Genomic DNA, 14,972 nt, shown 5'->3' with positions numbered 1-14,972 from the left:
GTTCTCAGGAGGATGTCCAGCTCTGGAGCCCATGAACCGTGTCTGCTGCTGTCCCACGCCATCACGGAGCCCAGGAACACACTACACCCATGAACCATGTCTGCTGCTGTCCCACGCCATCACGAAGCCCAGGAACACACTACACCCATGAACCATGTCTGCTGCTGTCCCACGCCATCACGGAGCCCAGGAACACACTACACCCATGATCCATGTCTGCTGCTGTCCCACGCCATCACGGAGCCCAGGAACACACTACACCCATGATCCATGTCTGCTGCTGTCCCACACCATCACGGAGCCCAGGAACACACTACACCCATGATCCATGTCTGCTGCTGTCCCACGCCATCACGGAGCCCAGGAACACACTACACCCATGAGCCATGTCTGCTGCTGTCCCACGCCATCACGGAGCCCAGGAACACACTACACCCAGCAACATGGGCTGAAGCTGACGAACACGCCCAGCACTGAGACACAGAGAGTCACCACAGCGCACAGCATAGCTCCACCTGGATGCAAGAGGCGAGCAGGTTGTGCCCATCAACAAACACTATAGTCTCAGCTGTCATTCACCAAGGCCTCAGCTAGCAGGGAGCAGGTGGGGACCAGGGGGTGCTAGGGCATGCAGGTGCTGGCTCTGCTCTGGGCGTGAGCTGAGGGGCAACTGCAGCAGCTTCACTTCACAGGCCACTCAGGTTTTCACCGTGCTGCTTAAAGAGAGCAGCACATTTCCAGTAAAAAGTATTTTGTAGGTTTTTGAAAGGCTTATTTATGTGGCTGTGTCTCTGTGTGCGGGGACTCACAAAGTGCAAGTGTCTGAAGCCACCAGAGGGCATTGGATGCCCCAGAACCAGAGTGACGGTGGATGTTGCTGAGTGTGAGGAAGCAAGCTCCAGGCCCTCTACACGAGCAGCATGGGCTCCTAACCACGGAGCTGCCTCTTCGGCCCCTATTTTGTAGTTTTAAAAACTGTAAGCCAATGTCTCTGACTTAAAATGGCAATCACCCAGGGGCTGGGGTGCAGCCCAGTGAGTTCCATCCTAGTACCCCTCAAAAGACCTAAAAATGAACAGTCTCATAGTGCAAGTAGAGACACGGCTTTTATTGAAGCCTTGATCTTCCTCAAGGTCTCCTGCTTCTCTCATGAACTAAAAACTTGAGGGAGCATCCACGACATGCCAGACGTGGGCCACAAAGACTCCCACCTCCCTCTGAGTCCCCAGCAGAGGACAGACTCTCCCATGCGCCTTCTCATACATCTCACCACCTCAAATGCAAACATAGCCGAACTGCCCCTCTCTGTACCCACAGCGAGCATTCCTATAAACCCCAAGAACTGTGTGGCAGACCCCTCCCAAATCTAGTCACCCACCCCCTCCCACACCACCTCCTGCTCAGACCCAATGGGTCTCCCTCTGGCACACCCCAGTGAAGGGGAACTGCAGAGCTGGACTAGAGCCCACAGGCATCTCACACTTAACTGCTCCGGCTTATACTCAGCAGGGTGGAGTCCTGGCCTGGCCTATAGCAGCAGCCTATCTCAGCCTCTGCTTTACTACCTACCTCTATCGCTCCAGGATATTTCCTTAACACTTCTCTCATGAAAAAGTAGAATAAAATTTTTTGGTGAGATGGCTCAACAGGCAAAGGGGATTTCTGTACTAGCAGCAGCCTGATTCAATCCTAGAAATCCATGTAAAGGTAAAGAGAAAACCAAGTCTATAAGGTTGTTCCGATGTCCGTTCGCATGCCACAGCATGTGTGCCTACACATACATCATACAGCCCATAATAACACTAAATACAATTTTTTAAAGGTACTTTTAGCCACACATCTTTAATCCCAGCACTCAGAGGGCAGAGGCAGGCAGATCTCTGAGTTCAAGACCATCCTGGTCTACAAAGCTAATTCCAGGACAGCCAGTTAGTTCTACAGAGAAACCCTGTCTCAAAACAAAACAAAACAAAACAAAAAAAAACAAAAAACAAAACAAAAACCCTAAAAAAAAAGGGGGGGGGGACTTTTCTAGACGCTAAGGAAGTGGCTCAATGGGTCAGAGCACTTGCTGTGCAAGCGTGAAGACTTCAGCACCCATGTTAAAAAGCTGGGCCCATGGCACAAGCACCTGTAATCCCAGCACCAAGCGGGTGGGGCAGAGACAGAAAGCTCCCTGAGGGCTAATGGCCACTAGCCTAGCTCCAGGTTCAGTGAACCTGTCTGAAGAAAAGAGGACAGACTGACAGAACACACAGGCATCCTCCTCCTCTGGACTCTGCACACCCACACACACTTGCATACACCCTCACACTGAGCGTGGCAGCCTGGTACTGCTGTCTCTGCCCACAACCCCACTCTCAGCAGGTGTGCCAAGAGGGATGCAGATGTTTCACAGACACATGAGCATTCTCTGAGCAGCCTGTTGGTTTTTTTTTGTTTGTTTTTGTTTTGTTTTTTTTTTTAATTTATGTGTGTTGGTGTGAGGGTGCCAGATCTTGGAGTTACAGACAGTTGTAAGCTGCCATGTAGGTGCTAGGAATTGAACCCTGGTCCTTTCAAAGAGCAGGCAGAGCTCTTAACCACTGAGCCATCTCTTCAGCCCAAGCAGCCTGTTTTTCAACAACCACAAAACAAAACAAAACAACAAAACGGAAAATCAATCTAAATGTCCACCTTCACAAATGGGCTACCCACTCAAGAGTCCATGTTTCCATAGCAATTTGCCAAACTGAGGATACCCCAACACTAGGCCAACAGAATCAGGCTTAAAGATGACTCTGGAAGTCCTATGGATGAGAGTTAGCTCAGGAGAGGCCATTCTCTCCCACAGCCCAGGCTACAGAAAGCAGGCAGACCTGAGTTCCAACTAGCTCTGCCACTTACTAGTCACGCCACTAGCCAGGTCACTTAACTTTCTGAGACTGTTTGTCCAAATGACAAATGCAGACAGAGAAGTACAGCCAAGGGAATGAACAGGCAGGCACATATGAGATGCTGGAATCACCACTCTCAAAGCTTGGCCAGTCCCCAGTGTCCGTGCTGTGACAGGCCATAATTCCTTTGGCCTACCACTGAGGACCAGACACTATGACAGTTTAGCACACAATGAATAGCTTGAGTAAAACCTATTCAGTGGGTCTGGTAAAAGTGGCACATGCCTTTAATCCCAGCACTCAAGAGGCAGATGGATCTCTGACTTCAAGGCCAGCCTAGTCTACAGATCGAGTTCCAGGGCTACAGAGAAAAAACAAACAATCTATTCAATGGACAGCCACTCTGGAAAGCAAGACACAGGAACTAAGAAAACCTGATGTGCATGTTTGAAAAGATTTCTTTAGCCAGTGTAGTGGCACAACCCAGCCCTTGGGAGGCAGAGGCGGAGGCGGAGGCAGAGGCAGATAGATCACTGTAAGTTTGAGGCCAGCCTGGTCTATATAGCAAGTTCCAGGCAAAGCAAGATTACATAGTGAGATCCTGTCTCAAAAACCACTATATAGCTACAACTCTCCCAGAAGAATTTGTGTTGAGATCCAACCTGGAGTTTTGCATATGCACCCACAGACTCTACCTCTAAGCCATCCTCTAACCCTGACTGCCATCTCTTTTCACCATGTGAAGAACCCAAGTGCCATAGCTAGGGTCCACACCTGCTCCACTGCTGAAGCACCTGGGTCAGAACACTGGGGTTTTGTCATTCCCTGCAAACATAATGGCCATGTGCTAAAGGAGAAACAGTTAACAAACCCTGTCACATGGCATCTTCACAACCAAAAGGCTTCAAGGCATCTGGAGATGAAAGCCACTTTCCCACACCCACCACATGGCCGCCCTCCCCACACCCACCTCTGGCCGCCCTCCCCACACTCACCGATGGCCCTGCGGAAGTTCTCCATCAGCACCTCTGTCTTCTTGATCTCAGTTGAGTATACTTCACTACCCACCATCGGGCAGAAAGGGACTTTACTGCCCAGCTCCTGAGCAATAGCCAGAGCCAGGGCTGTCTGCAGAGGACAAGGAGGGAAGACACTGCTTTAGAGTTAAAAATTGTCATTCAGAGATACAAGTTAAGACAGCACCTTCCAGGAACAGCGCCGTCCCACCCTCTACCCTCACTGGCGCATCTCACAGTGTCTGAGGGCCTCCGTGCATACCTCTGCCTGTCACACGCCAGCCTTGATCACCCTCATACTTCAAGGTAACCCCAGTAAAGGCCTGATGAGTGCTTCACAGGAACCCCACATCTAAGCCGAGGCTCCTGTCTTCCCCACTCTCCCATCGAGGAAGCGAAGATGGTTAAATACACAGCCCAAGTGCCACAACCTAGAAATAGGGACATTTGAAGTGGCAGTGGCATCTCAGAACAGGTTCTCGCCAGAAATAGCACCATCTTCCTAACTGTTCTCTCTCAACCTCAAACAAGCATCTGGCCTGTCTGCTCAGGCCACTGAGAGGCCGGAGACAATCCTTTCTGTTTGTACCACACAGGCCAGCAGAAACCAGCACTGGAGGCAGGCATCACTTAATGTCCACTTTATGCTAAGTAGCCCACAAGAGAATGAAGCCTTAGGCGGACTTTTGTGGCAGGAGTCGGTCCTAACACGTCACATGAGCATGCTTTGTGAAGCACAAACGGCTGCTAGTAGCCGGCTACAGTGGGCAGGGGTAAAGCAAGGCCAGACACAGCAGCAGAGATCTGGGTAAATATCTAGTATGAAAGGCAAATGCTTGCAAGCAATTGAGAGCACGGATGCCACAGCCTTTAAAGCTGCGACCTGAACACAGAGAACTCTGAGACAGCATTTATAAATGACCTGCCAAAGGTGCTTTTTACTGCTTTCAGTCCCTTTCAGTGATAGTTTCAAGACAGTAGAATCTGCCAGAAAATTAGCATATACTAAAGTGATAAAGAAGTAGCCACGAGGCAGAGACTGGACGGTAGTGCTAACTCTGCGGCCATGCAGAGTACCCTCAGCACTGGGCAAATCTGGCGACCTAGGCAGTCAAGTGAAAGACTAAAGCACTAGGCTAGATCACAGGTAGCAAACAAGTTGCTCACAAGCTGGTTCTATGTGCTTCTTGTTACCCTGTGGCAGCAGGCGTGTCCCCCCACTGCAGCCCCCTCAGTCTCAGCACCTGGGGACACACCTGCCACTGTCTCAGTCAGCCCAAGCACACACCTGACCTTGTGAGCCCAGAGCAGACAATAGTAACACTGATACTCCAGGAGCCAGGGGAAGATGTCTGGATCCTGACAGACAGAATGCATTCTGACATGGGACACCCGGTGGGGGCCAGGGGCCAGCTGTGTCCACCTTCTATCCTAATTCTGCCGGTTTCCTAGTCACCCTGCTGTCTCTTCCAAGTAGAGCCACAGACCTCAATTCTGTATGATGGATTTAGGCGGGGTAAGACTGGAGGGGCATGCTTCATACTTCCCAGTTTCCCCTGGGTGAAGGCTCCTCCTAAAGGCCTGCTTAGCCCTCCTAGCTACCACTGTAAATATCTCACAGACCTCTGGTGAGCTATCAACCTCATGGTCTAGTTTGTATTTGCCTGTTTGGGCTTGGGGGTTTGTTTTGTTGTTGGGGGTTTATTTGTTTTGTTTTGTTGACAGGTAGAGTATGGTAGCAAATTACCATATAGCTGGCCTAACACTCACTACATAGTACTGGCTGGCTGGTACTCCTGCCTCAACTGTAGGCATGCACCTCCACGCCCAGGTCCTGGTTTGTATTTTATAGATTAAGAAACTGAAACACAGAGGTTACTCAAGGCCAGATAGTACTGCCAGGATGCAAACACTGTGCATAGCTCCCATTTTCCCTACGTGTGTACACAAAGTGACTGCCATGCAGTCCATGAAGAAGCCGCTGCTGACAGAGAGCCGAGCAGGTTTACTCCAGTCTCATCGGAACAGCTCCTTTTCTAAGGCCCAAGCACTAGTCTACTGTCAACAGCATGAGGTCTTCAGGAACAGAGCTGCACCGGTACAGTAAGGGCACCCTCCTCTCTGTGCATCGAAGCACTACAAATCTCTCCTCAAACAGCACATGCCTTCAAACTCATCACATCAGAAAAGCTTATGAAGTGAGTCCAAGGGCTGAGTTTATCACATTTCCTGGGAGGACACTGGCCTAGTATCACACAGGAACAAAGGACTTACATAGGAACATGATACCAATGCCACAAAAACCCCTGGGACTCCACAAAGCACCTGGACATACAAAAGCCATGGACAACTTCTGCCATGCAAGTCTGCAGAGTCTGTAGCTACTGACAACACACAGATTAAAACAGAAACCCCTGAATAGAAACAGGACCACAAAAAGGAAGAAAAGATGAGCCACTGGGGAATCTACCTGAGGTACAAGGCACAAACCTCATTGGTCCTGCCAAGCTGCAAGTGAGGAAAAGCCCCCAGCACACTCATCAACAATTGTGCTGGACCCAATAGTCCAGAAAACTAAAGAGTAGGCCTCCTCACTAACGTCTCCAGAAGCACAGTCTGAGGGGATGGAAAAAGCTTCCTAAATTTGCCAAACTCAATTCCACAAGCAAATAAAATTAAAATTAAAAAAAAAAAAAAAAAAAAGGAGCTGTTTTTCCTAAACTAGGCACAGAATGTCCCCCTCAAGCCAGATTTTAAAGGGACAGGGGACTCATATTTTCTGGGGTAGGGGTAAGAGTCAGTTAGGCACCATAAGACAGCCATGAAATCTTCAGCAAAGCAACTACTCTGGACGTTTCAAAAAGGTCAGTGTTTCCAGGAGGTTGTGGTTCACGCCTTTAATCCCAGCACTCAGGAGGCAGAGGCAGGCGAATCCCTGAGTTCAAGGCCAGCTTGGTCTACAGACTGAGTTCCAGGACAGCCAGGGCTACACAGAGAAACCCTGTGTTGGGAGGGGGAAAAAGTCAATGCTGGGCTGTGGAGATGGCTCAGGAGATACAGGCTCTACTGATGAGCTTCACGACCCAACCTGGATCCCTGGAATCCACATGATGGAAGAAGAAAATGAACTCCCCAAAGTTATCCCCTGACTGCCACATGTATACCATGGTAGGCACAAAGTATTCACGCCCAAAACTAAGTAAATATAAGTTTTTCCGATGCTATCAACCAGGGAAAACAAAGGCGCATGCCTTTAATCCCAGCACTCAGGAGGCAGAGGCAGGCGGATCACTGAGTTGGAGGCCAGCCTGGTCTACAGAGTGAGTTCCAGGACAGCCAAGGCTACACAGAGAAATCCTTGTCTCAGAGAGGGACAGAGAGAGGGAGGGAGGGAACGAGGGAGGAAGGGAGGGCAGGCAAAGCAAAGTGGTGGGGACAATAACTCTTCTAAATGAAAGGAATATAAAGAGACATAGGAGTTACTGCTGGCTTCTGACTCTTTCTAGTGCCACTGAGCAGGCAGGCCTGTGTGAGCATGCACCGCTGAGCCATACATACAGTGGGTAGTCTGAATTTTATAATAAAAGTGGAAAATTGAAGAACCTGAAAACTCTCTTTTCTACATGTCATACATGTAGAAAATGACATGACTACATGTCATTGTGTGTGCATACATGTGTGTATGTACGTGTATGTACGTGTGTGTGTGTGCGTGTGCGCACGTATGTAGAGGCCAGAGGCTGACTCTGGGTATCATCTTCAGTCACTCTCTACCTTTTTAAAAATCTGTACACATGTGTCTGTATGTACACTACATGTATTCTCGTGTCCAGAGGCCAAAGAGGGCATCCAAGCCCCTGGAGTTAGGGTTTCAGACATTGGTAAGGTTCCCAATGAGTGCTGGGACCCAAACTCAGTTCTCTGGAAAGTCAGCAAGTGCCCCAAACCATCTCTCCAGGCTTCCTCCTTAAGTTCTGAGATAGATCTCTCAGAGTCAGCCTGACTGGCTGGGCCTCTTGTCCTTGTCTCCTCAGCCCTGGAATTAGAGGTAAGCGCTACCACCCAGACCCTCATGCTTGTGTGACAAGTATGCTTCCCACTGAGCCATCCCCTCAGCTGTTCGTCATTTTCATCTCCTTTTAAGAATCAAAAGAGAACAAAACAAAAATCAACTCTGTAATCTTCAAAAGCACAGAGGCATGTGCCTGTAATTCCAGCTACCTGAGAGGCTGAGACAAGAGAACAGAAAACCAAGGCCAGCCTGGGCTACACAAGGAGGTTTGACCACTCTAGGCAAGTCAGTGAGACCCTGTCCCAAAAGGGTAGCTCAGTGGTAGAGCACGTGCTAAGGAGCACAAAGTCCTGGGCTTAACCGCCACCACCACAAAAGCAAAGCACACAGTTAAGTAACAAGTCAGCAGATGGGCTTCCCACGCCTTCCCTGAAAGGCTATGCTCCTCGACCCCTCAAACCAGTCTCTTCTTGGCTGCTCCTAGTCCTTTTCGGGTGATTATTTTTTAACTTATAAAAACTGAAAGAAGTCCAAACATAAACTGTACATTTGCTAATGCTCGTGAGAAGTCACATTAGAGGTAAGATGAAGATACCGTGGTATACAGCAGAGCGCCCCATTTTCAAATGGATCAGAGACAAAGAAACAGCAAATGTCGAAAAGCATGATCACCTCTCCAGGTATAAGGCACAGACAAAGCCCACCATACGATTCTCTCAGCCCCACTCCATGCACTTCTCCACTTTAGCTCCCCTGACACCGGGAGGCAGGATGGTCCCTCATTCCCCTGGAAGATGTTCAGTGTCATGTCTGGCCGTTAGCACCTTAAAGTTGTGACAAATAAGCAAGCAAACTTTCAGAGGTTGCTAAACGTATGTTGAAAATCCACATTACGTTGAAAATCCACATTCCAACTCTGAGTTCAACACAGGCAAAGGAAAGAGCTAAGGATGTTCCAGAACAGATCAGACTCATGCTGGTGCTTAAGGAGGTCAAGAGGGAGAAACACAAACCTTCCTTGTAATGTGCATAATTAAGTGCTAAAGCAGAAAAAATCTCCAAAACATCCAGGTGGAGGAAATACTCATCATCAGACTTCCAAACAGAGCAAAGAGGGAAGAGACAGGGCTGAAGGAAACACCAACAGAACACTGTACCAGCCAAAGGATCTTTCAACACAAGGCCAAAGCCAGGCCTGGCAGTTCATGCCAGTAATCACAGCTCTCAGAGGATGAGGCAGGAAGATTTCTGACTGACCACAGCAGAGGCATGCATTCTATCTTCAAATCTGAGGCCAGCTTGGGCTACAGGAGGCCATGTCTCAAACATAAACAACAACACCAAACAAGGACAACAGAGGCCTTTCCACTAACAAATCTATCAAAGAAAACTCCCAGCTAATGTACTTTAGGAAAACATCAGGACAGAGAGGAAAGGAAAGGGCAAGAAGAAGAAGACATGGTAGGCACACGGCACATGCCATGGACAAGCTGGTGCTGCCTGTGGAAAGGCTGCTGAGCTCACACTTGAAGGCTTTAATCTGCTTACTGACACAGTTCTTCCTCCTACAGCAAGACACTTGTGATAAGACACATCTTTGAGGTGGCACACGTCTTTAATCTCTGCACTCATCAAGCAGGAGGTGAATCTCTGTGTTCAGGGCCAGCCTGGTCTACATATTGAGCTCTAGGACAGCCAGGGCTACAAAGTGAAACCCAGTCTCAAAACAAACACACCACCTATTCAACAGTTATGATTTCGGAGTAAGAATTCTTCTCTCACCACTGGGGTGAGGTGAGGGAAGGGAGCAAGAACCTGTTGTTTAAACACACACACGCCCAGGTGCCTCTGCGGCCCCTGTGAAGAACAACTGAGTCTCAGACTAGGAAGTCTGATGGCTTTCAAGAATCCCACCAGCCAGGCACGGCCATGTTCACCTATGATCCTAGCAAGGGCAGGAGGAGCAGCGCGTCAAGGCCAGCCTTGGCCACACAGCGAGTTTGAGGCCACCTTGGGATATGAAATAAAAATAAATAAGTTAAATTAAATTTTAAAGAAGAAGGTAGGGAACAAGAAGATGCCTCAGTGGGTAAAAGAACTTGTCACACAAGCATGACAACCTGAGTTTGGTTCCCAGACCCCACAACGGAAGGAAAGAACCAACTCCCATGCATGTCCTATGGCACACACATGTCCACAGCACTGTCCGCTCACAATCTCAGGATCCACTCATAATCCCCAACACTGTGTCCTCTGCCTAGAAAGCCCTTTTCTTCCCTGCAAGGCCATTCCTCTCATCTTTTAAAGGTTACACAGCAAGCGTCAGTCAGCACTTCCGGCTTTCCCAGCGCACCATGCTGCCTTGTGATGCAACCCCAGCTGCACTGAAGACTGCCATGGCTCCTTGGCCAGCACTCAGCAGAGCCCCTTTGTTACTGTCATGACTCCTGGCTTTCTGACCTGCAGACACCAAGCCTCTTGAAGATAAAAAAGCATGCCACGTCTTTGTCCCTTACCATCTCTCACAGGACGCAATGATGGGTGTGCAAGCACACTCAAAGAGATCTAACTCTGAAGATTTTTATGAAGCCCAGATCAACAGAAAGGTATTTCCTAGCAAAGCCAAGCAGACTTGAAAGAGATAAAAGGAGTATTCTAGAGACAATAAGACACCCCCCCCACCCACCCCCCGGCAAGGCCTTTACTCTCTGCTTTGGAGATAGGCCGGGGTAATATTAATTTTAGAGCACAGATTTTATTGCTAAATTATATTACTGCACATTGGTTCTTAAAACATTCATATAACCAGTCTAGCTAGACAGAGACTAGTTAAGACATAAATTCAATTGGGCTTAAACATCAGTATCATTCTCTTGGGTAGCTTAAAAATAGAGAGAGAGAAAATGAATGAATACCTTGCCAGTTCCAGGAGGCCCTGCCAACAAGACTGCTCTTCCAGCCATTTTCTTGCTTTTGATTAATTCTACTATGACGCCACATGCCTGCACACAGCGGAAAGAAACAGTCAGTCAGTATTAAAACGCCTCATGGTGGACACAATGCAGTGCTTGGTCCATGCAGCTCAGACTCTTTCGACACAGCTGCTGTGGAGTAGAGTGGAGCAGTGGAGGTGAGGCAGCAAAGCCGCGTGCTCCAGCTCATGCTCACGCCACAGATCGATGCTGCAAAGAGAGAAGGACGAGGAGACGGTGAGCGGCTATGGAGAGCGGGGGACGAGGAGACAGTGAGCAGCTACGGAGAGCTGGGGACGTCTTTCTCATAACATTGTGCATAATATTCGAAGGACTGGGCAGAAATCTACATTGAAGGCAAAAACCACAAACAGAAGCTTGGCATGTCTAAGGGGCAGCGTGCCGCACCAGCCAAAGTGTGATGAAGAGAAAGGAAAGGGAGGGTGAGGCAGGCAGGGGCCTGCACAGACCCAGAACTTAAAATCCACGCCGGGCATGGTGGCGCACACCTTTAATCCCAGCACTTGGGAGGCAGAGGCAGGTGGATCACTGAGAGTTCAAGGCCAGCCTGGTCTACCAGTCAGGGCTACACAGAGAAACCCTGTCTCAAAAAACAAAAAACAAACAAACAAACAAACAAAAAAAAAAAAACCCAAAGGCAGCAGGGCTGTGCGGTCCAGGCCAGCTTGGCTACTGTGACTTTATCTAAACAAAAAGAGGAGTATGCTATGACTGTGTCCAACAACAACGGGAAGGGCTGGGGAGTTGGCTTAGTGGGTAAAAGCACTTGCAGTGAGACCTGAAGAGCTGAGCTCAATCCTGGGATCCCACAGTGGAAGGAGGGAACCTGTGATCGCTACCAAAGCACCACAGCAGCCCCACGACTGACTGTACTGCATGTGGACACACACGTAACAAATGACACTTAAAGAAATACCAGCTGATGAAGCCAGGTGTAGTAGCCTATGCCTTTAATCCTAGCACTGGTGAGGCAGAGGCAGGAGGATCTCTGTGAGTTCAAGGCCAGCCTGGCCTACAGAGCGAGTCCAGGACAGAGCCACACAGTGAGATCCTGTCTGGGAAACAAACAAACCAACAAAAATAAACACCAGCTAATATTAAAAGAATAGGAAGGGTCTTTGGAAGATCACTCAGTCTTACTTTGCCGATGGAGATACTGAGGACGAGGGAGGGTGCTGGGTCAGTCATACAAGAACCCGCTGCAGAGACAGGTCCAGAGCAGACTCTGAAGTTTATATCCTGGCACTCTCACTTTGCAGCTGAGCTCTCTTAGACTGACTTTACCTACAACCTCTGTGAATCATGATTACTCACCTGAATGCAAGTGTGCAAAACAACTTACTGTGCACACAAGAAAGGCTTAGGGGTAAAGTGTGCAGATGCTGCAGTTTATTCCGAAATGGGACAGTAGACTGATATCTAAACAGGCATACTACAAAGCATCACTATAAGCTGTGAACTGTAGCTGGGGGTGGTGGCGCAGGCCTTTAATCCCAGCGCTCAGAAAGGCAGAGGCAGACAGCGCTCTGTGAGTTCGAGGCCAGCCTGGTCTACAAAGTGAATCCAGGACAACAAAGGCTACACAGAGAAACCCTGTCTCAAAAAACAAACAAGCAAAGAAAAAAAAAAAAAAAAAAAAAGAAAATATGTTAACTGTCGAATTTAAGCACACTGATATTTACTGTGCCAGCATGTTGTCTTTTTATTTTGTTTTGTATGTCTAGAAAGCATCATAGCAAAGAGAGAGTTATTAGTAAGAAATGAAATAACAAACAATGGACTCAAAGCCACCTGGCAAATAGAAAGCATTCAACCTGCTTGCAAGAAAAGATGCAAGTGAGCTAGGGCCAAATGTTTCCCTTTTGGACGGATGACGCTCCAAGCAGAAACCAAAGACTTTTCCGGGCACTTTCTGTGTGCAAGAGGCTGAGAGAGCAGTCCTTACCACATCTAAAGAGCAAGTTTTTGTAGCTTACTGAGCCTCTGTAGAGACCAGATGGAGTGGGCTGAGGAGTACCGATTTGAGGGGCGGGGGTGGAGGAATACCAGCGTCATCACTGCTGATCTGGCAGATGGATAGGTGGCCTGACTTTTCCACCTTTAATTTCTTCGTGTGCAAACCAGAAAAGATAAGAAACAAACAAACAGCCTGGCATGACTGCCAATGATTTTAAGTAGACTGGACTGGAAAAGCTAAAAAGTGTTTGGACAGGGATTAGGCCAAACTGTTCCTCCCCATCACTCCACTTACCAGATACGCTCTCAGGCCCAGAGAACCCACATCAACTCTAAAAAACCTAGTCAATTCTATGCTTAACCCCACAGCCTTCCACTACGTTTCCGGTGAGACCTAACTTGCGTGCCGTGACCCGCAAAGGATGCTCGTTAAGGTGAGCCTCACTGCCCTCACAGATCATGGTGGGTCTTGGTCCCGTGGCCCACGCCCTACGCCCACCTCTCTCGCGTTCTCCTGGCCCACGAGCCCCGAAGCCGCCTGCTTGGCCAGGCCGCTCTCGTCCAGCCCCAGCCCCTTCACGTGGCTGTGGGAGGCGATGCGCTGCGTCTTCGTGGTGCTCTTCACCTCCTCAATCTTCATCTTGCCGAGTGTCTGGAGCCACAACCGGCGTGGGGAAGTCGGAACCGCGGCACGCCGGGTGCCAGGGTTACCACGCGGCCGTTACCAGGCCGCGCTCCAGGGCCCGCCCTTATTAGCACGCCATTGGTGAAAGCGAAAAGGCTTCGCTTTCTAGTGGCTACAAGCTACGCCCGTCCGCGGCCGCTCAGTTCCGCCCACCAACTTCCGTGTGTGTCACAGGTTGGATTCCCCCAGGGCAGGCGTTTCCTGCCCTGGCCAGGTCTGTTAGGGACCCGCCAAGTACTTAAGCACTATTAATGTTAACGGGAAGGTTTTATTATAAACGCCTCTTTTAACGTTTATTTTCCTTTAGACTAAGGTGTCTGTGCCAGGGTAAGTTGCTTTCTTCACTGACAATTGCTAGACCTTTCCCAGGTGCCTGGCTGCCCTGAGAGAACTATCAGCGGAGCAGCTGCGCAAACTTCTCCCATTCCACCAGATAATTTGGACACCCCAAGGATGCCCTGAGGAAGCTGCTCAGCCACCCACTGTTCCTGTTTTTCCAGAATACAGTAGATCCCGTATTCCAGCCAAGACTTTTTCAAACACTTTAAGCCATAATTTCGGTCATCACATTCCTAATGACCTTAAAAAAAAAAAAAAAAAGATGGAGCCAGGCAATGGTGGTGCACGCCTTTAAACCCAGCACTCGAGGAGGCAGAGGCAGGTAGATCTTGAGTTTGAGGCCAACCTGGTCTACTGAATGGGTTCCAGAACAGCCAAGGATACACAGAGAAACCCTGGCTCGTAGCTTTGGCTGGCCTAGAACTCAGAGACCCATCTGCCTCTGCCTCTGCCTCCTGTGTGAGTGCTGGGATTAAAGACGATGCCAGAATACTCTTAGCGGCCATTTCCTACAGAACAGAGTGGGTACAGACCTCCAGGTAACCCAGCAAAAACAACCTGTGACTGATGAAAGAAGTCCTTCATTTGAATGACCAACTGTTTTGTTATTGGTGCAAATATGGTCGTTCGTTTTCATGATCCACTGTGCCATAGCGTAAAACTTAATGCCTTATTTGCATGAAGGGCTGTGCTAGGGACAGCAAACACTCCTGTTTGCCTTCCCCCACAACATTCTGGCTATCAAAACAGGTGTCCCTCGCCTTTCAAGTCAGCCAAAAGACACCTTCCTGTGCTGCAGTGTTCAGTGTGGTTGCGAACAGTCATAGGGGAGGGGAAGAATGGGAAAAGGGGGGGGGGGAATGGGAGGATACAAGGGATGGGATAAACATTGAGATGTAACAAGAATAAATTAGTAATAATAATAAAAAAAAAAATACCAGGTTTTCCATATCATCTTTAAAATCATGGTGGGTAGAGAAAAACAAAACAAAACAAACAAACAAACAAAAAAAAAAAAAACCAAGGGAAATTGACATACAGGAAATGACAAATAAATAGTTCATCATGTATTCAGGTTTATGAGTTTGCTCTTGG

The 14,972-nt window shown here is 48.8% G+C and overlaps 1 protein-coding gene across 1 annotated transcript in view; it reads right to left on the bottom strand.

The window, feature by feature from the left end:
* Ruvbl1 (RuvB like AAA ATPase 1) overlaps positions 1–13,606 on the bottom strand; it is a 33,101-nt gene extending 19,495 nt beyond the window's left edge. Inside the window, exons 1-3 of the mRNA XM_051154877.1 lie at positions 13,353–13,606; positions 10,820–10,906; positions 3,872–4,004 (exon numbers count right to left, since the gene is read on the bottom strand). Coding sequence (XP_051010834.1) covers positions 3,872–4,004; positions 10,820–10,906; positions 13,353–13,493 — 361 coding nt within the window. The 5' untranslated portion in view covers positions 13,494–13,606. The remainder of the gene's footprint in view (positions 1–3,871; positions 4,005–10,819; positions 10,907–13,352) is intronic.
* Positions 13,607–14,972: the final 1,366 nt, after the last annotated feature.

The sequence above is a fragment of the Acomys russatus genome, chromosome 13, assembly GCF_903995435.1.
Source record: "Acomys russatus chromosome 13, mAcoRus1.1, whole genome shotgun sequence".
Lineage (NCBI taxonomy): Eukaryota > Metazoa > Chordata > Mammalia > Rodentia > Muridae > Acomys > Acomys russatus.
The sequence above is the reverse complement of the archived record's forward strand: the minus strand, read 5'-3'. Positions and strand labels throughout refer to the sequence as shown.